This window comes from Leptosomus discolor, chromosome 7 (assembly GCF_034619465.1).
Source record: "Leptosomus discolor isolate bLepDis1 chromosome 7, bLepDis1.hap2, whole genome shotgun sequence".
Lineage (NCBI taxonomy): Eukaryota > Metazoa > Chordata > Aves > Leptosomiformes > Leptosomidae > Leptosomus > Leptosomus discolor.
In genome coordinates this window covers 65,790,682-65,811,463 of record NC_141397.1, presented here as the reverse complement: position 1 = coordinate 65,811,463, position 20,782 = coordinate 65,790,682, and the positions used below count along the sequence as shown (strand labels likewise).

Here is a 20,782-nt window from a genome sequence, read left to right as displayed (position 1 = left end):
ATCTCGAGTTACTGCAGCTTGGTCCTTTGAAGGATGAGTTTTGGCAAAATGGGTCCTTCTCAAAGCCAAGGTGTATTTTACAGATTCATACTATTCTGGTAGAAATAGTGAAAAACTGTTCATAGGGTAAGATACATCTTTTAGCAGTTTTCATTGTCAATCAATGCTGTATTGTTCTTCATGTACTGGACATAATTGTCTAATTTTTGGATGTGGGAGGAAAGTGGTAACTATAAAGCTTTAATTCGACACCTTTTCGGTTTTGGCAGTTTTTTCACCAACTTCAATTTGTTGCATCAAATATGAAAGTGAAGATGTGAAACGGAAGGAGCAGTGTAATATACTTTGCTTTTCTATGGTTCCTTAGGAGGAGCAACTCCTGTAGTTGTTAGGAGAAGCCTTTTGCTGTGAGCATGGGGTGGGGAGGAGAAGTTATGTGCAGTCAGCACTCCAGGATGGCATTCAGCACACGAGCTCGTGGGGCTGGATAGCAGTTTTATTTATAAGTAATCCATCCGGTAAGGGAAGTGTGTCTTTGTGAGACAGGTGCAGAGCCTTGCTATCTGCTCTGCTGTTTTGCAGGTGGGTGGCATGTTTGATACCGTGCAGAGGAGTACCCAGTGGACCACGGACTGGGCACTTCTGCTCCTCCAGATAATCACTTCAGGAACTGTTGATATGCAGACCAACAAGTACGTCTGTGCTGTTTAAATAGCTAATTCATGTCTTTAGTGCTTTTAAGTTTGGATTGCGTGGATGTTATTGTTAGATTTTCCTTACTGTTGTGCTGCGACTGCTTGAGTGCAACTTCGGTGCTCAGTGCTGGTCTTGGTTGGGGAGCACCTCGGTCTTGGAGAGCACCGGAGCCACTATTGACACTCTTCCTTAGCAAGTGCTTCCCTAAGTCGGAGCCTGCAGTTCCGCATGACTGTCTGTAACTGTCTGTGCTGTCTGTGGCTCTGAGCTGGGGTTTATAGCGAGATTTGGCTGCACGTCTTGACAGCCCACTGGCGTGTGCACACTGGGGCTTACGCGTGCAAGCCGAGAGGTGTGTGTGCAGAAAGCCCTGACAACCTGGCGTGTGTGAAGAGCTGTGTTTGTGTCCTTTGCCCTGAATGTCTGTCCCCGGATCCCTTGGCAGTCGGCAGTTCCTCAGGGTAATGCTCGTCTTTGCTCTCAGCGAACTGTTCACGACCGTGCTCGATATGCTGGGCGTCCTCATCAACGGGACGCTTGCCTCGGACTTGTCAAACGCTTCCCAGGGAGGGCCTGAGGAAAACAAAAGGGCTTACATGAATTTAGTGAAGAAGTTGAAAGTAAGTGTTACGTCTTGTCATTTTCAGCATTTCTTTTGACTTGCATTCTATGCTCATCTTTTCACCCTCTCATTTCGTGTGTCTGGGAAGGCCTCTTGGAAACAGAGGAGAGACTGAAACAGCACTAGTGATAGTGAGGAGCAAAAGAAGAAGATAAAAATACAGGAATGTGGGGACGGAAAGACAAACTTCCAGTATTTTCTTCATATTAAATTAAAAGTAGGGACCCTGCAAGACACTTAGTTACTTTTATTCATGTTTGAATTTGTATTGTGTGTTTTCTGCATTCTGTTCAAACGAGAGATGAAAGGGTAACTTATGTTCTTAAAAACGTAGAAGAAAACAAAAGCCCCTTGCAAAGCCACTTGTTTAGATTTAGTAGACGTACAAGGAAGTGATTTGTCCAGAAACTGGGTGTGTTCTAACAGTGAAAGCAGTGCACTGTTTCTCTTCTTTCCCCGCCCTTTCTGTGTGCTGGATTGGTGTATTTGTTCCCTAGAAAGAGCTGGGAGACAAGCGGTCCGAAAGCATTGACAAGGTTCGCCAGCTGCTCCCTTTGCCGAAGCAGACGTGTGACATTATCACGTGTGAGCCAATGGGATCCCTGATCGACACCAAGGGGAACAAAATTGCCGGATTTGACTCCATTGATAAGAAACAGGCAAGAGTAAATGTTTGCTTTCGTCTCGGTTGTTCCGTGACTTTCGGAGCGTGGGAGATCCAAGCAAGCAGGTAGAGCTGGTGCAGTCCCCATGTTCACACGCGGCGTCATAAAGCGCCGTGCTGCTGGCATCCGGCTTTCTGGCGCGCTCCCGGGCGTTCCTAGAGCGTCAGCCACGGCCGTGCAGGAACGAGCCTGGGCTTCCTCTGAGCAACGGTGCCGAGTGAGGAGCGCTGGGCTCGTCGGATAATGCCTTTAAAAACAGGCGCAGGTGACACTCACCGAATGCATTTCTGTTCCAGATATTCGTGCACGGTTTTTGTTTGCGCGATCTGCGTGCAAGTTCTTAGGCAGAGCGTGAAACTGGGAGCGGGGTTAGCGAGGGGCACGCGGGGGGTTGTTCAGCCCCAGCCGAAGGGGTCCGAGCAGCCTCGTGGGACTTGGGCCACGCACCAGCACCGCCCCCTGCAGCAGCACCGGCAGCGCCTCCGTCCGCCACTCTCTGAAGGTTCGCTGGTGCTTGCGGATAGTCTCAGAGCCTCAGACCTGCCCGCGTCTTTAAGGGCAACTGTTTTATGCCACTCGTACAAATTCAAGAGTTTGAGTAACCTTTCATGTTCTGATTTGTTTAAAATTGAGTCGTCGTGTTTGCTGCGTGCCCTTGTTAAATCTGCCGAGTACGTGGTCAGAGTGACACTGCTGACGTGATGAGCGATGACGTAGCTGCTCAGTTTTGCTCTGTAGGGTCTTGACTGATACCAGCCGACTCCACAAAAGTTGCCAAAGAGGAAACTACATTTGACTTGGAGTTGAATAGCAGAAGCTCTTAGAAAAGCACTTGCTTTTCAAGCAGAATCCTACGTTTGAGAGCTCCTTTGGCATGGGAACCTTTTGGCCTGTTACGTGCTGGGAGGAAGATGGAGGGTGCTCCTGCTTACCAAAGGCAGAGGGAAGAAGGAGGGGAGAAGGAGTGTATTAGTTGTTTTGGGTTTTTTGGGAATACAAAGGGATGGTTAGGTTTTTTTTTGAAGTTAATTCGTTTAAAAGAGAAAGATAGACCTTGGGATAGAGCTTTTTATTCTGCAGATTGGGTAGGCATTTTTTGTGATACAGAGCTGAGGCTTTCTCCCCTTACTTGGGTGTATAATCTTTTAGCAAAGGGGTTCTCGGATTAGCAATTTTTGATAGATATTTGACTTTCCTTCCAAAAGTATGATAGACGGAACTTGAGATTTTTAGCATAGCTGTAAGCAAATGGTGCTATAAACGTATAATTGCTCTTATCTAGTGGCATCCTTGGGTAGAGGATAAAGTCCCACCAGTATGCATTTGGTACATTTTGTGGAGGGGAAAAATCCTTACTGGATTTTTGACTCAAATAATGATGTACAAAAGCAAGTCATCTGCTCTGGCATTCAACTTCCTTAAAATAGTAACTTCACTTTTGTTCTGAAACAGGGTCTGCAGGTTTCAACAAAACAAAAGGTGTCCCCTTGGGATTTATTTGAAGGTCACAAAAATCCTGCTCCTCTCTCCTGGGCGTGGTTTGGTACAGTTCGTGTCGACAGGAAAGTGATAAAATATGAGGAGCAGCAGCATCTCCTGCTGTACCACACGCACACCAAACCCAAGCCACGGAGTTACTACCTCGAGCCCTTGCCCCTTCCTCCAGAGGAGGAGGAGGAAGAGCCCACCACACCTGTGTCTCAGGAACCAGAACGGAAGTCAGGAGAGCTCTCAGATCAGGGAAAACTTGCCACGGATGACGAGAAGAAGACAAAGGGCAGGAAGCGAAAGTCAAAGTCAAGCTCAAGGGCTGATGTAAGTAGTCGGTGCCCCCTGCCTGCTCGGGCGTGTTGCGGACGGGGCAGTGCTCTGTCGGCGTCCGGCTGGCTTGTCAATGTGTCGCGTTTGGAGTAGCTGTAATTTCAAGATCACTTTCTCGCCTTTTTGATGTTTCAGTTTAGTTCTTCCTGTCATTTATATACTGATGCAGTACGCTGTCCTTGTGCTATGCCTAATTACAGCCTGCAGAAAATACTTGCTAATGAGGTAAAAAATGGATGGTGTGTGTATGAAGTTGTTAGTGTTAATTACCTGTGGGCAGCCTGAGACTTCATCTGGTTTTTACATCGTTGCAAACGACAATGGGAGCTGTCTCTGTCCTTTAATAATTTAGTAGGAAAATCGGCATTATTTATGAGTTGGTAAGGTATGAATGTCAGTAACATTCACTTTTACCGTCTGTTTTAAGGAATATCCACAGACCAACTTATACAGAGTGCCTCCCACTTACTCGCCCCTTTCCTCTCAAATGATGCACCACCCCCAGCCTGCCCTGTGGGGTTACAGCGTCCTGGGACAGCCGCAGCAGCCTGGCTTCTTTGGGCAGAGCCAGCCCCTGCCGCCAGGTACGAGCGAGCGCGGGGTCCGCCGACGCGGCGCCTTGCTGTTTGGTGGGTGACGGAAGTGGACTTCTTAGAACCGCGTTTTGTTCCCAGCCTCCTCCGAAGCGGCTGTGTCTGCCGGTGCCGATTGTTTTGTTCCTTGGATAGCGGGTGGTTTTGAAGGGCGCTCTGTGGTCGGTGGTGGGTCTGTCTCTGTTAAGCTGTTAAGCTTTTTGGTAGATAAGAAAAAAGGACCCACTGTGGTGAATAGTGTAAGAGAGCTGGTAGGAGTTCAAGGAGTGAAATAAGGGAGGGGTGGTTAAACGGAACAAATGACCTTGGGGTTATTTTGTCTTTGATTCCTACCGAGAACCATGGTGGCTAATTTAACATCTGCTAGATGGAATAAATAAATCCATGGGCTCGCATTTTTTCAGCATTTGTGATGTTTGCTTAATTTTTTGTAGGGTTGTTTTGTTTCTCCCAGTTACCATGTGTGCAGTTTAACACGGGCGTTTGCTTGCTCTAGGGGGCAGCAGTTTATGATGTTTTGGGAAATACGATTGTGTCCTTCTCAGCTGTTACGCAGAAGTTTAGAAGTTTGGTTCCAGTTATAAATGTTAAATATTTTTTTTCTGAAGTTCCAAATAACAACTAGATCTGTATTTTAAGTGTGTAAAAAGTCTTCAGAATATACCAGACAGTGGCTAAAAAGTTTAAGGAAATGGGTGATTTTAAAAACAATTGTATAAGATTGTCTTCGTAAGTCTGACTTGTAGATACCTGATTTTTATCAAATAGTGTAGAGTGCATAAATCACTGCCATCTCGCGATAAAATCGGCTTGACATGATAAGCTGTTCATATCATGCCTGTGCTCTGGCATGCAGCAGCCCACAGCCTTTTTACTTTCTGTGCTCATTTACAACTGGGAGCCTTCAAAATCATTTTGCCCATTTGATTTTTCAGGCCAGTGATCTGGTTAAATCCAGCTCGTTGTCTGCCTTGACAGAGATAAGTTTATCCTCGTTACTGAGAGCTAACGAGTTAGCGGTGACCTGCACCAGCAGCGCTCCTCTGGCAGGCAGAGAACGCCTTTGTGTTTTGGGTGGTTTTTAGGTGGTTCCAGGCTGGATCTGACAGGCTCCTTTGTTCCAACGAACACGAAGCAAGCCCTGTCGAACATGCTGCAGCGGCGCTCTGGCACCATGCTGCAGCCCCCCGCGATCCACGCCATCACGCCTCAGCAGCAGTTGCTCCAGATGAAACTCCTGCAGCAAGAGCAGCAGCAGCAGCAGCGGCTCCTCAGGCAGCAAGCACAGGCACGGCCTCTCCAACAGGTTTGTCCACACCCCTGCGTCCGAAGAGCAGCGCGTGGTTTTGCCTTCCACTGGGGCTGCTTGCCCTGTGCAGGCTTACGGAGTGGAGAGCCAGCTGATCCCTCCGATTGCAATAATTCCCCAAATATTGCTTAACCAGGGCCATCTGCTTTTAAACTTCGTTTGCCCTCTGGTCTCTTGGTCCCTTTTAGTTTTCCCCTGTTTCGTAAAATCAGGTTTTGCTTCTGCTACTTGATGGTATCCTTGTTCCCTGCTGTGTCACAGAGGCTTTCATAGTGGAATTGCGTGGTGCTGTGTACCACCAAGCTACAAGTAAGCAGCAGAAGCACAGCAGTGCTCTTTGCAATTAAAAGCCCAGGAAGTCCAGCAGGAGCCCTCTCCATACCCGTGTGCACGCAGACACCCATGTTCTCTAGAAATAGCTGGTGTTGCGGCTCCTCACGGTTTTGCAGAGTACAGCTGCTGTGTGCCAAACCGCACGTGGCTGTCGTGCAACACCCCGGGGAGCCTGAGCTAGCCTCAGTGCGGACACAGACAGGCTGCTCTTGCACTGATGGTGTAAGACCAGAAAATTGGTTTTCAGATCCCGGATAACCAGCCATGGGTGTGCATTAGCTGGTGGTAGAACCACTGACTTCTCACCTTTATTTTAAAGGGCTTCTGTACCCACCCTTACCCTCACTGCAGTACGTTACGTTGCCCTTATGCTATCTCACCTTCAGACTCTCTGATATGCCCTCTGTGCTCAAAATAGCCAAAATTTTCAGTAGATATCCTCATAGTTTCTCCAATGCTGTCTCTGTTTTGTTAGAGCTCCCTCGTTGTCCTTCTCCTCCCTCTTTCATGGTCTCTGCTGTGATGCACGCAAAGCCCTCTGTAGTGCTTAAACTGCTGACAGGCTACAGTAGTTTTATATGGGGCTGTTCATGAAAGTTTCCCTCTATGATGCTGTCCTCTACCTTAACACACACGCACAAAAGCAGACCCCAAAATCTCTAGATGTGTGTTTTAGTGCCGGTGATACAGTGGATATTTGATCCCTCTTTGGTGTCCTGTAGGCAGCAGAAGTACCAAGGATTGGTGCCCCAAGTGTTGGGGTACGGGGCTCTACAGTTAACCCTGTAGTGTTTCTTACGTTAGGCAGTATCTCTGTTTTAGTGTTAGGTCCAACTGACTTTCAATTGCTGGGATAGAATACAGGCTTAAGTAAGAGCCTTGAGTACACAAATGATGGTCACAACTTACGGCTAGGTGGATCAAAAAGCAATAGTTAAGATCTAAAATAACACACTATTCTCACACATAAGGGATGCTGCTGTTTAACACCGTCACGGTGAGAGGACAAAAGATGTTGCATTTCCCCTTTGGTTTCGAACAGGGACAGTGTCCGAGGTGTTAAGAGCAACGGCTGGCTTCTGCTCCGAAGCGCTGCGCGGGCAGGCTGTCAGTAAGGAGAATGCTCTTGGGGGGGGCCTGAATCCCTGCCCAGATGAGATTAGTAAGGTGTCTGTGATGAACTTTTTCATAAAATTCAGATCGAACTTTTATGATGTAGAAGTTGCACTAAAATTCCGCAGGGTGGGTTCAGGTGCCTGGTTCAGGTGACGTGCGACACGTGCTTGACGTCCGTCAGTCAGCGGTTCCCTATCAGCCGTGTTTGTATTGCAGCAGTCAGTCGGTCTAAGTTAAACTGGTGTTCACCAAGCCAGACCAGACCCACCCAAACCCAGCCTTTGCTTCCCAGTTACCTCCCCACAGCGGTGTGCTGGGCAGCACCGCAGCGACACGCTGCTTTCTGGCTGCTGCGAGCATTTGGCCTCAGTGGACCCTTGGGAAGGTTTGTTCAGCCCGGGATGTGAAAGGTTCCACTGTGACAACGTGAGCAATTCCCCAGGCCCTCCCGTTTGCTTTCCTTGTTGCCGAAGCACGTGCTGGCCGTGCCAACGGCAGAGAAACCCCTCGAGGTCCCCGTGGCGCTGGGCTTGGCGTGCTCCGTGGGCTGCCCCAGCGGGACGCCCGCCTGCACGCCCGGTGCTGCAGGGCGGAAGCGTGTCCCTGGGGAACGCGCGCCGCTTCGCCCTGCGGTCCTGGGTTTCGAGCAGCAAATGCTGTGGCGCTGTATGAGCCTGAAGGTAGTACCCGAAAACTCAGGACCAGAGTGGTTTGTAGGCATCGCTGCTACGTGGTGTATGTCGTGGGGCAGAGCTCAGGTAAGGAAGGTTTCTTCTTCCGTTTTTACGTTTCTGCAGCTGCAGGATGAAAGTACCCACTCAGCTTGAAATCCCTGGCACTGGCGTGGGCAGTTCTGTTACACCAGTCCAGAAGGACTCTGCTCTCTCGTGCTGTGCCGTACACGCTGTGCTCTTGAAAAGGGGTAGCTGTGCCGCAAGGTCTTTGAGGACTGTGACTTGTTAAAAAAAATCTGAGTATTAGGTATGCAATTAAGAGGCTCCTGTGGATGGTAAGGAGTCCTTTCCCTGTTCAGAGTTTCTGTTCATAAATGTCATCAAAGTATTGAGGTTCATTAGCATAAAAAGCACCTAAAAGGACCTTGTTAGCGTTGTTGAGCACCAGCATTCCTTGAGTCCATACAGGTGAGCTCTGTAAAGGTGCTGTCCTGCTCCACTAACAACTGCTCCGAGCCTGATTGTGTATATTCTTTGTATTGTTTGCTATGTTCTTGCCTGTCCTTTTCCTTTAGGATGTCTGTAGCACAGCTGTGTCCCTTCAGGACGGCTTTGACAACGTAATGGTAACCACTCTGAGACCGTGAACTTCTCATTATTTTTTCTTTCGCACAAACATGCATTTCTTTCAACACCCAGGCTGCACACTTTGCTTTCGATGAGAATGGTACGCTTTGGCACTCCTCTCACCTCGGTAGCGCAGCGGCTGCATGTGGGAAGGCTGTGAATACACTTGCACACATACAGTATTTTTTTCTTACAAATATTTCCAACAACTGCATCATTGATCAGTTTTTTTTCCCTCTTCTGTTGTGTTTCTCGCTGTGAAGGATTAGAGTAGCTGCAGGACGTGTCCGACGCCACGTCTGTCTAAGCACGGCTGGCGCGTCCCCTTTCTGCCCCCTCTCCCCGCCGGCGGCTGGGTCTGCTCCTCCCTGCTGCGGTGACTGCCGCGTCGGGGGAGCGGTAAGGGAGGGACCACGCGTCCTGGGGGGCCAGCGCGGGCCATCGGCGCTTCCCAGCAGCGCCTGGAGCCCTTCCTGCCGTGGGCCTGTCCCCACTGCGCTGGGACGCAGCCGCGCCACTCGGGCAGCGAGGGCCAGCGCCCCGGCCCGCGTGAGCGGTGGCTCCCAAAATGCTGCTTGTCCCACCGGAGCAGGACAGTGTTCTGCCTGACGGTCTGTTCCTGTGCTGTGGCAGGGTGTGCCGTGATTCGAATAACCCTTATTGTTACTTCCAAAACAAGTAACAGCTACCACTTACCCCTTAAATTGTTTAGTTTCACAGGATTCAGTTGTTTCTGGGGAAAAATAATGATGGCGTGAAGTTTCATCCCTAATGTCTGTGCTGGAAAGCTTTCCAGATACTATGAACGCAAAAAGCTGTTTCAGAGTTCGCTTGCGGGACTTTCTTCCTGTCCTAGGCACACTGCAGTGCTGTTAAAAGCACTGATTGGAAGGACAAAGCAAAACGTATTTTTAAAAAGGCTTTGCTGCTTCCCCTGTTGTCCCTGTTTCATGTACGTGTGGTCGTTGCTGCTGTTGCTGGTAGCACGTCAGAACAGGGGGTAGGTCCCCGTGCTCGCGGTGGATGAGGCACACCCGGATACGCCGCGAGCGTGCAGCGAGGCCTCTCAAATCTGTCCTCACCTTCTTGTCTGCAGAAGCGTTAGTGTTTCACGACCTACTTTGGATTTGGTCAGAGTTGGTCAGATTTTGGTCAAAACCAGCTGACAGTGCCATGGCTGCTGCAATCGCCTTGGCCAGTCCCAGCCCCGCCTAGAAAAGAACATTCCTTCCAAAGCCGCTGGGGTCACGTACGGTGACAGGGAAGAGCGGTAAGTGCTGCCTCAGTTGAAGGTGCGAGTAGGACAAAGAGAGCAGTGGTTGTTACTGTAACATGCATCAGCATTGAATAACAGTGCTTGGGTGTTTTCTCCTCTTCTTTGGTTCTGTTTTTGTTCGACGTGCATGCACAGTCCTGGCTTGCAGCAGTTGCATGTTCAGTTAACTCTTTACTAACCTTTGCCCGGAGGCAGAAGTCCCTTTGGATTTAGCGACGTCTGCTGCGGCTGCTCAGGGACACAGAGCGCCCTCAGCGCGGGAGCTTGCGTGGCGGCCGCGTGCTGCCGTGGAGCAGATCGGTCTGTCCCCTGCCTGCCGAGCGGCTCTTCGCTTGCGTTTCCCGTGCGGCTCTGCGCGCGGTGCTTGCCTGGCCTGGGCGGTGGCGCCTGCGGAGCGGGGGGTGCTGCTGCTCGAGCCTCGCACCCCGCCAGCTCCGCTGCTTTGGGTGCGCTTTCGGTGGCGGGGGACAGGTCGGCGGGCAAAACTCGCTCTGGTGCTCTGCCCACTGTCCGTGGCTGGGGTCACGCAGCTGCTTCTTCAGTATTTTCTTACAGAATTAGGGCCCCGTCCAATTTCCATTGACATAACTGCTGCTGACGGCAGAGGGACGCTGTTACGCTGCATGGCACGAGCGGACGCCTTTTGCTCTGGGGCTCAGCAGGGTGGCTGCCGCGGGGAGGAACCGAAGGACAGCAGGCGGAGCGCCGCTCGACAGCCCAGCTGCCGCAGAACCCACCGGGCGGGCGGTATTGCTGCAGGGATAGCTTAAGGCACTGGTTTTTCTGGAAATCTGTCATGGTTTTACCAGATTTCACCCTTGGGTGACCTCAGGTTACATCTTGTCCTTGACCTCTTCCGTCTGTTCTCCACCCAAAGCACAGGGCGGTTGATCCAGCCCCGGTCGTGGTTCGTGTCTCTGGGGGCTGGATCAGTTGAAGCTGGAACGCTTTCACCCTACCCTACCGCTTCCCTGAGCAGTTCCTCTTCACCATAGGTAGCTCTGCGTGTTTCCCAGGTCTGGCGGTGAGGACGCACGGTTTTTAAACCCAACCCAAAATAACAGCTGCACTGCCGGACCGCTGGTTGTGCTTACAGCCTCGTTAACGGCTGGTGCAGTCACCACCCAGGGGATGGCAGCAGACAGAGGAGAGTTCCAATGGTGCTTCAGGGGTTTATCCCATGTGAGACTTTCTTTTCCACCAGGTGGCCCCGATGGTGATGTTGCCGCTTGCAGTGTGTTACCAAGGTCACTTTTAGCCTTAGGTTGTACCCCATCTCTGTAAGGATGTCCTGATTAAAATGGCAAAGGCTTTGTTGGAGCGCTGGGATTTTATTTTTTTTTTATGGTGAACTGGGCAGCAGCAGGGAAGGAGCTTCCAGCTCACCTCTGCCACTGAGCTTTTTTGAGTACAGTGGTTTTCAAAATGATCATGTGCAGCATCACAATCACACAGACAATACACAGGCTTGATACTGTCCTTGGCAAATTCTCATTCGCCAGTTTTTTACAGTCTTGGTCCTGAAATTAAGTCTGGCATTTTATTCTTTCCTTGTTTCTGGTGCTTCAAAACACAGTAATGTTTTGCCATTAATTGGGCATAAAGATTGAGGCAATTTGAAATGAACAATCTAGGCTGTCTGCTGATCACAAATACGGAGTGTATTTCCAAGCTGTGCTGGTTGGGAGCTGGAGGTGCTTGTTACCCATTTATCGTGCTGGTATTTTGTATGCCATCATAAAATTTGCTAATCAGCATTTTGCCTGCTTCATCTGGGGGAAAGCCAGTAATCAGGTAGCTTGAGGAAGACATCACCTGTGTATTTGTACTAGAGATTATCATTCACTCTCTGCTTCCTGTGTCATTTAATGTACTGTCTTTGAGACAGCTAGAATATTTTTTTTTCTAATCCTTTGCAAAGCCCCATTTTAAAGGGTGTCTGCAACACCTCTGTTCAGTAAATGGCTGTTTCTTCACTGCTGCAGTGTTACAGGAGTGTCAGAAATCAAACAAAAGTCAATTCTTCCATCTCCCTCTGAGTAAATACAGTTCAGCAGTTTGGCGCTGAGCAATGGTGCTGTCTTGAAGGAAATGGTTTGGTCTTTTCTGGACACAGCTTGGTGGGGTTTGTGTCCAGAAGTGGACTAGCTCGGGGTGTGGAGGCTGTCTCTGACAGGTGATGTGTCTTTCAGGGTCAGCCAATGGACCAAGCTGCTATTTTCACTCCGCAAGTTCGACCCCCGTCTCAGCTTCCCCAGTACCCAGGGTTACAGCAAGCACAGGTACTGTGCTGCTCCCGTGGAGTGTCTGCATCGCCGTGCTCTCAAACAGAGCTCCTTTCCCTCCCAGCCTGCTGCTCTGCGCTCGGGACGTGCCCCGGGCGGGTGGCCTCGGGTAACGGTGAGGCTCCTTCTGGGATGCCTGGGGTCTCCGCGTGCTGTAGCACGTGAACGTTTTTAATGCGGTCACTTCCCAGCTTCTCCTGACGTCGTTGCTGGTAAAGGCACGTGTGCTTCAGTGTTAAGCCTGAAATTTGGCCAATTTTTGGTGAGGTAGTGATACCAGTAACTCTTTATTATGACATGGTCATTCTGGTACTCGGAATTTTCGGGGGGGAACAAAGAAAAGAGAGAGGTGGAGCAGAGCCCCGCTCTGGCTCGGTGCCTCTCGGGGAAGGGTGGCACGGTGCAAGTTCCAGCCTGCTGCGTGTGACCACGCTGCAGCTGCCTGAGCCCCCAAACCGAAGCGGGGTGAAGCCAGCGTGGGGGACGCGCAGGTCGGTGCGTGGGTCCAGCCCTGCCTCTCCCTGACGTCCCTCCGGTTGTCCGGGCTCTGGCTCTTTGGCCAAGGCCATCTCTTCCTTGCCTAGCTAAGCTAGTTCAGGTGGGGCACAGCGAAGTGACTGTCTGTCCGTTTGCCCTGCAGAGCATGCCTCACGGATACACGATGTACAGCACCCCGATGCCTTTGCAGCAGCAGCAGCCCGGCGGCGTCGTGCTCTCCCCCGGCTACGCCCCCCGCGCCTACGCAGCCGCGCACGCCGGCCCCGCGCTGGTGGAGAGGCTGCGGCAGATGCAGCAGCAGCCCAGCGGGTACCTTCAGCAGCAGGCGGCGGCGTACGTCCAGCCCTTGGCAGGCACTCAGCGGTGAGCCCCTGCACGTCTCGTGGCCGGTAACACTGCGGGGTTGTAACGGCGACTTTGCTCATGGGTCTCAAGCTTTGTCTAAAATAAAGTGTATTAATTGCAGCGAGGCTAACGCGGGGTCTAATTATGCCTTTCTCTCCAATTTCCCCCTGGTTTTTCCCCTCGTTTAATTTTTATGTTAAGTTTGTCTTGGCACACGTTGCAGCCCAATTGTCCTGTGTGTTTGTAGAACACAAAAATTCGTTGAAAGGTGGCTGTTGGGTCTTCTTCCACCACACACACAGATACGGTATCCATGTTATGCAAACACATGTGGCATTAAACAATAAATATTCCAGAGTTACCAAAGGGTCGGTAGTCAAGAAAACACGAGACCAACTTTAGTGATAGACAGATGAATTTTGCTTAAGCCTGAATAGAGTAAGTTGACTTCAGTTTGGAAGCACAGCTGAGCTGCAGTGCCTATGAGAAACAGGAAGAATTCATTGGTAAAGAAATGTAATGAAGCAGGACAGAAATGTGTAAAAGGGAGTGTTGCAGAGTCAGCAGAGTGGGAAACTGGAGTTCCCAACGACAGTCTCAAATCATGTTTTTTTTCAGCATCTAGCATAGTCCAGCTCTGCTCTTCACTGAATCAGAAGTTTTGCTACTCTTAATTTCCACTGCCAACAGACCTGTTCAGTAGAGTGACTCCCAAAACCCACGGGCTTAAATAGAAGGGGTGGGGGGGTGGGGGGGTAGGGAAACCCCAGCCCCAACTTGCTGCCCCTGCCCGGGTCGAGGTTCGCTGGCCCGGCACGGCAGCGCGCGGTGTCGGTCATCGCAGGGCGGCCTGGCCCGTCAGCGGGGCTTCAGTCCTGCCCCGCTGATCCCACGTCGCTCGTCCGGGAGTACCCCTGATGGGCTCCGCTGCGGAGTGGAGAGGTTCTGCTTCGCCTCTGATTTGGTCCCAAACCCCAGGTCTCCTTTAGGGGCTGAGTTCAGGTGTACTTGAGCGACTTGCTCATCAGTTGCTCGCTGTAAGCAGAACGTGACAGTGCCAAGTCTGTAGCTGTGCAAGTCAGCCCTTGGTAATTTTAAGGACATAGAGCGTTACCGTATAGTCTGCAGTAATCACTGGTTCCTTAACTTCTTCTAAATTCTTGCAAGCCAGGAATCGTAAGAGTGTGCTCAGTTTCAGGTTCGGTTGCACCTCTTCAAAACCTTTGGCCTTGACTTGTGTGACAGCCTTGTACGAAAGCCTACAGAGTGCCTTGCTGCCAGGCTGCAGTGCCTTGTCTTCACTGACTGCTGAACAGCTAAGCTAAACTACGAGCTGGCCGACGTGGTTTTTCCCACGTGTATCTTTCTGCTTTGTCGACGTTAATTCCTCCCATAACATCCTAGGAAAGTATTTCCTGCTTGGTGTGGGTTTTTCAGTATTTTAGAAAGTAAAAAGTGTTCGTAACCAGTTTTAAATTCATGGTAACGTAACTACAAGATGTTTTGGTCTGGACAACGTTTTAGTGCTTATGTGGAATTCTTGCTTGAGCTGTAGAAACTCATCGCTCTTCCTGGTAAAGCAAGAGTTGAGTGCTTGGATCTGTCCTTGTTTAGAGGAACATGGCGTTACCTCCATCAGTGGCTGGGCAGTAGGATGGTACGGCTTCTCTTACGGAGTGTTTTTCAAAGCATTTCTATTCACAAATATATTCTTCCTGTACAATGTAATGTCTTTTAAATCAATGGAAGCCTAACGTTGGAGCTCACAGTTGGGTACTGCTAAACTAACCTGTGCTCTGTCTGTAAACGAAGCATAATCTGTTATTTTTTTTCCCCGGTCAGTCTGAGCCATCAGCCTTTGCAGCCAAGCTCCCTGGTCGGAGGGGGACTGGACGGTGCGTCGGCCGCGGGTCCCCACCCGACCCTGAGCTCAGTGCAGCTGCCGCCGGAGCCCATGAGACAGAGACCGCAGCAGATGCGACAGCAGAGGCTCTTCCAGGTGAGGGGCTCGGCTGTGCTGGAGGCCGGGGACATGGCGGCGCAGGAAGGGGGGGTCGCCATCGCTGCGCCAGCGACGGCGTTACACGCTCGCTTGCACGTGTCTTCCCATCTAAAGCAGCAGGGCCTGGTGCTGCCAACCCAGACTGGGGGTGCTGCCAACCCAGACTGGTGGTACTGGGGTGCGGGAACACGTTGTTCGCGTTTGGGACTTGCAAGAGGGAGCGCTGGACGCGCACGTACAGCTCGGTACTTCGGTTTTTCAAGGTTGCAGAGTGCTCTGGAGAAGGTACCTTTGAGGGCGGCCAAGCTGAATGGGCTGAGACGAAAGCAGTGGTTGTGCTCGCCCTGTCTGGCCTTGTAATACGTACTGGAGTTGAATCAAAGGGCGTGCTGCCTGGCTGGCGTATTTCCTGTTTTCTGGTTTGGTGGTCTTTTTTTAATTTGGAGGTAAGAATCAGTTTGTCAGCTAGATATGTAGGGCTTGGCACAGGGCAAGTAAATGACATTAAAAAATCCTTCCTGTGGCCCTTTGATGGTTGGAATTATTTTCACGTTTTCATTTTCACGCAATAGCTGCCCGTGCCGGTTCGTCTCGAACAATAATGCATTGCGTCTAAACACGTTGGCGTTGCAGTAAACTAAACGTACCAGCTTTTGAGTATTTTTTTGGCCGTTAACAATGCTGCTTGTCAGCCTTGGTGTGGCCGACGATGACAGTGGAGAGCTGTGAGGCTCATCTCCCAGCGGGGCCTTCAGTGACCGGTGCTGTGAGCGAGCCCAGGCCCTGTGCTGGGCGCCAGTCCCCAGCAGCCGTGCCGCTCGGCCCGTGGTCCGTCCCCGAGGCAGCGTGCGTGTGGCGTGGCTGTGCTTCAGTGCCCGTCTTCTTCCAGATGCAGCAGCAGCCGGGGCAGCAGCCGGGGCAGCAGCAGGCGCTTGGTCTCCAGCCCGTGCAGCCGCAGCAGCCTTTGGTGAGCAGGGGCGAGTGCCGGGTATCCCGGGGAGGCGCGAGGGTGGCGCCAGCGGGGTTTGGTCGCCGGCGGAGACGGGCAGCGTGGCAGCCTGGGGAGAGGGTTTGCAGACGCTTCCCTGCGCCACCGTCTGCCCGCCGGCGCTGACGCCACGGTGCCTGCCGTGCCGTGCCTCCAGCGCTCTGGACGCCGTGCGAGCGTGTGCCCGGCGCCGGCGGTGCCAGGCTGCTTTTTGGCCGCGCCCCGAGCTGGCCGCAAGCTGCCGCTGCGATAACTGAGTGCGTTGGCTGGGGCTCAGCCCCGGCTGGGGCTTCCCTGGCTCCCGGCTGTGCCCGTCCTGACCGCGTCACTGCGTCCGTCTTGCCAGAAGGCGTGTGCCGGGGTGTCGCTGGGGGAGACCTCGCCTGCTGGCTCGGGCGGGAGGGAAGGGCAGCTCTGAGCACAGGCCTGGGCAAGGAGGGCTCGTGCAGCTGAGCCCCCGGCGCCTCTGCAGCTCAGCGACGCTCCAGGACCGGCACGTGCTGCCGCCTCCTGCCCTTCCGTGGGTCATTCACCAGTTCGGCCAGAACCGACACCAAAGTTGGGCCAACGATGACACGTTGTTTTGGCTGAAAAAAAGACGTGTTTGTGTGTGTGTAAGAAAAGTTCAAATGCTTCATTGCAGCGTGCCTTTTTGATGTTACACTTGCCAGTATAGATTTCAAACGAACAGTTGATGTCCCAGACAATAAAATAACCACCCGTAGCAGATCTTTTGAGAATTACTTGGGGATACAGTTAAAAAATGGATACTGGTGCTCTTCTAATTGTGTACTTCTCTTTCCCATCACCAGTACAATAAGACTGCCCAGACTAAATGCCTTAAATCTCTTTGTGTGAATTCAGAGGGGGAGAACAAGGAGATGCTTTAGAGTCATCCTCAGTCTCACTCCTAGCGCAGCGTAAACAAATGACTGTTTTGAAAATCTGATACAGAGCCGAGTGCTGTTAAGCCCCGCTGAAAAGTCAGGGACTTTTTTTTCTGAGGGCCTGAAGATGCCGTTCCGGAGTCCCAAAGCAGCAGGTTGAGGCAAATTAACACCTCACTGCTGCAGGAATGAGTTTTTCCTGTTTGTGCTCACTGTGCGATGCGTTTTTACAAGTGTTACCCTGATTTGTACGTCACAGTAATAATGAATAGCCCTTGCTAACCTTAAAAACTTAAACTGATGAGAAATCTGTAGTTGCTGCTGATGCATATAAATTGGTGGGGTTTTCATCCGTTTTTGAGCTTTTCTTAATAGTGTTTCTGTCTTTAAGAAACCGCCAGTGCGCGGCTGTGGCAGAGGCAGAGCGCCTGCCCTCCTCCGGCACTTCGCGCGGCAGGGAGTTTTCTGTGCGTCGGCTCCGTGTCCCCAAGAAACCCTGGGGGGGGTTAATGCTTTTGACTAACCTCAGCACTGACTAAGGACTGTTGGCCAGAAGATTACACAACGTATTTTAAGTAAAGGATTTGGTTTCAGAAAAGGAAAAGATGCTTAAGTCTTGTAAAACACTGAAACTCCCTTCGGTAAGCAAAAGGTTTCACTGGAACAAAGCACGGGCGTCTTCTGTGGCGCGTAGGATGTGATTAGAGTACCGAATTACTCCGGTTTTGTGCAGCACATCAGGTTTTCAAACTGGTCAGGCGTAGTGTGCATCCCTGTGCAGAAGCACAAAAAATCACTTAATTAGAAGCGCAAATCACTTAATTAGAAGCCGATGCATTTTCACCAGATCTAATGAGAGGGAAAACTCCAGGACTTGGGAAACAGATCTAGAGAGCGTAGAGGCCCTGGGGATAAGAGACGGGGCACGGCGAGGCTGGGTTGGCTGTGCTTGCCGGCGTAGCAGTGCCTCCCGGGAGCCGGAGCCGGAGGGAGGTGTGCCGCCAGCCCTCTGTCCTCGGGAGGCTCAGGCCGCTGCTGCACGGGCGTTTGTCCCTCATGCGGGAGACGCCTTCTCCAAGGGCAGAAACGCTTCTGGAACGCGCAGCCCCGTGGCACCAGAGGCGTCCCTCCCCCCACAGGCGGTCTGTGCCCCGTCTGCCTGCCGCGGTGCGGGGGGCGGCGCGCGGGTTGGTCAGTGCTCTGACGTACAGGTACGTGATCGATGAAAGTCACTACCAGAGATCGGGGTTTTCTCTTAATGACAGCCAGAAGAGCGGAAGGCAAAGCCGTGCTTTGCTCTCCTACCTGTCCTCGCTTCAAAAGTGGAGTTCGTGGGTCAGCTGGCTGGGGACTAATGCATGCTGTCAGATGGACCGATTCAAGACTAAATGGTGCTTTGCAAGCGTGGATCGGGTGTGAACGTCAACGCATTTACACCAACGCTTTCAGAGGGATTGAAGCCATGATTTAATTCGTTAACAGCAGACTTCTTTGGAAGCTTTTTGTGCCTAATCCCGTTGTGCTTAATGCCACGGACTGGAGGGGCCTTGGCTTGATCCCTGTGGGCTTCGGGTGAGGATCAGAACGATGACTGTGGAGGAGGTGGCCCGGTGGGCTGGGTGCTGATCTGTCTCTCGTTCCACTGGAGCCAAGAATTGAGTGCGCGGCTACAGCCCTGCAGCGGGTGCGCAGCCCAGCGAGCAGCCTGTGCTTGGTGCTCCCCGGCTTCTGTCTGGCGTGCTGTTGCCCTGGGAAAAGTGTTCTTCTAGAAGCTCCTTTTGACTGTTGTGCTTCAAGTACATGCAGGTGTTTAAAAATGCTAGAAAGGCTGTTACTGTTGATTGGCAGTTTTGACTTGCCTTGGCTTTGAACAGTGCAGCCAGTGAAGCTGCTCAAAGTGACTGGCGAGATGAGGGCTGGCCTCTCCGGAGGTGGCAAAGACAGAGACTGGCTCTGTCCCTTGTGCCTGCCCGGACAGGCAGGATGCCTGGGGTGGCAGGGAACGAAGAGCAGATGTTCTGAGAGCTCCACGCGCCCTCGCCGTGCTGTTAGGAGCCGGTTGGGACCTGCCGCGGCGGCTCGCCTGCCTTCTGCTGCCCCCTCCGCCAGCGGCCGACAGGGCAGCGCCAGCCGAAGGCTCCTGCCGCCACCCGGCGTGGCACTTGGTGGCGACTGTTTCTGTCACCCTTCGTGTTTGTTTTGCAGTTCCCGAGGCAAGGCTTGCAGCAGACGCAGCAGCAGCAGCAGACGGCGGCGCTGGTCAGGCAGCTCCAGAAGCAGCTCTCCAGTAAGTGCGGCGGTAGCCGTGTGGGTCTGACGGGGGATGACCTGTCTGGAGGTGCTCTGCCTGATTCAGTGCCGCCGTACGTGCGTGTGAGCAGTTCACCGACCGACAGCCCATGCCGGTAGTACCGGTGCTAGCGCCCGCCGCGGGTCTCTGCTGGCCTCCAGAGAAGCCCGCGGCACCTGCAGGACTGGGGCTGGTGGCCAGTCACCGCCTGCTGCGTGTTCGCTCCCCCGACTTCCCCAGCCCTGCCGCGGGCGCAGTCCCCGAGGAAGCTGGCCCCTCCGGCGTGCGTTCGGTGCGCGAGGGCGCCTGTCGGCTGGGGCCCGGTGCCGCTGCCTGGAGTACCGGCGCTCCGCCTGTGTCCCGGCAGGTGCCGGCCCGAGGCACTGATGTTTCCCTTTGCTTTGTCAACCAGGTAACCAGCCACAAGGAGTGAGCCAGTACGGGCACCCTTCCCACTTCTAGCTCGGAGACGGGAGGGAGGCGTCGCGTTACGTTTGCACTGAAGAACAGAACATTCAAAATTCAATGCACTAGTTATTGCTAGAAAGCAGACTTTAGTTTTCTTATCATTTCAATAATTATTTTTGTGCTGCAGTTGATGTGAATATGTAACAAGGTGGGGGTTTGGGTTTGGGGATATTTTTTTTTTTTTTTTTGCATTAAACTAGATTTAAATGTCTGGACTTGTGGGCCTATTGAAGAATGTTATTGCAGATTTTATGAATTTGGTGCTTTTTAGGTCCTGTTACTTCTAAAGAGGACAAAGAATGCTGGACTTATTTATTTGTGGGAAACATTTTTTTGTTGTTTTTTTTTTATTCTTGTTTTGTTTTTTTTGTTGGGGTTTTGGTTTTGTTGGGTTTTTTTAAAAGAACTGCACTGGACCAAACTACTGAGCTGAAAGGCACTTCGGATTTTGGCATAAAAGTTAATTTGTTCATTAAAATGTTCACCTCTTTCTTTGTTGGTAGAACAGGCATCAATTTAAATTGTGTTTATTTGACTGTAATTTTCATATGCACTTTATAAAGTTCTTTGTTTAAAGTACCAATTTTCTCTTGCTCTTATTGTGGTAAGAAGGTGCTGAAGTGGGTTTATTGCTTGTATTAGAACTTCTTAAAGTTTATATTAAAAGCCACAGTATAACATTAATAAACCTACTGGAAGTAGCAGTGTTTCAGATTTGGTCTTTCCGATACGATGTCGAGTGGGGATCGATGCTGAAGGCGCGCACGGCGCAGCGACCAGGGCTGAACGTCGGAGCGGGTTTTGCTGCGCTCACGGGGGGGAAATCTCCGCGTCCCGGTAAAGCCTCGCGGGAGACGAACCCCCGCGTCGCGCTCGGTGCCTTCGCTCACGGCTCGCGTACCAGCTCCCGCAAGGCGAGGGTGGGAAAGCCGCCGGCGCCCCTGCTGCGGTTCTGTGGCCCACGGCTCTTCGTGCTGAAGTCGCCCCAATTGAGTTATTCCTGTCGCCGGCGTCTGCTACCAAGGGCGTGTGGTAAGTGTGTCGAAATCCGGGGCTGAGTCTTGGTTGCTGGGTGAGTTTCAGGGGTGCAGTCGGAATTCTAGATGTATGTGCGGATTGATGCAAGTGTTTTCTAGTGAGAAATCTTTATAAAATGTTTTTGTGACGACAGGAGAACCATACCAAACGAGAGTGGCTCCGCGTGCGGTCTGTGTGCTCTGCGGCGCTGACCAGAGCTCACAGTCTCATTTAAAAACGAGAACAGAGTTGTTCTGTGTGCGTCAGCCC

The 20,782-nt window shown here is 51.8% G+C and overlaps 1 protein-coding gene across 2 annotated transcripts in view; it reads left to right on the top strand.

Moving 5' to 3' along the window:
• Positions 1-19,489, top strand: part of MED12L (mediator complex subunit 12L) — a 143,969-nt gene extending 124,480 nt beyond the window's left edge. The window contains exons 33-44 of one of the 2 annotated variants that reach the window (XM_086467963.1): positions 583-692; positions 1,181-1,316; positions 1,816-1,977; positions 3,436-3,798; positions 4,232-4,388; positions 5,483-5,703; positions 11,925-12,014; positions 12,658-12,878; positions 14,703-14,859; positions 15,764-15,829; positions 18,943-19,024; positions 19,440-19,489. In XM_086467963.1, the coding sequence (XP_086324089.1) occupies positions 583-692; positions 1,181-1,316; positions 1,816-1,977; positions 3,436-3,798; positions 4,232-4,388; positions 5,483-5,703; positions 11,925-12,014; positions 12,658-12,878; positions 14,703-14,859; positions 15,764-15,829; positions 18,943-19,024; positions 19,440-19,489 (1,815 nt within the window). Of the gene's footprint in view, positions 1-582; positions 693-1,180; positions 1,317-1,815; positions 1,978-3,435; positions 3,799-4,231; positions 4,389-5,482; positions 5,704-11,924; positions 12,015-12,657; positions 12,879-14,702; positions 14,860-15,751; positions 15,830-18,942; positions 19,025-19,439 lie in introns of both variants that reach the window. The other variant, XM_086467962.1, reaches the window with a different exon arrangement.
• Positions 19,490-20,782: the final 1,293 nt, after the last annotated feature.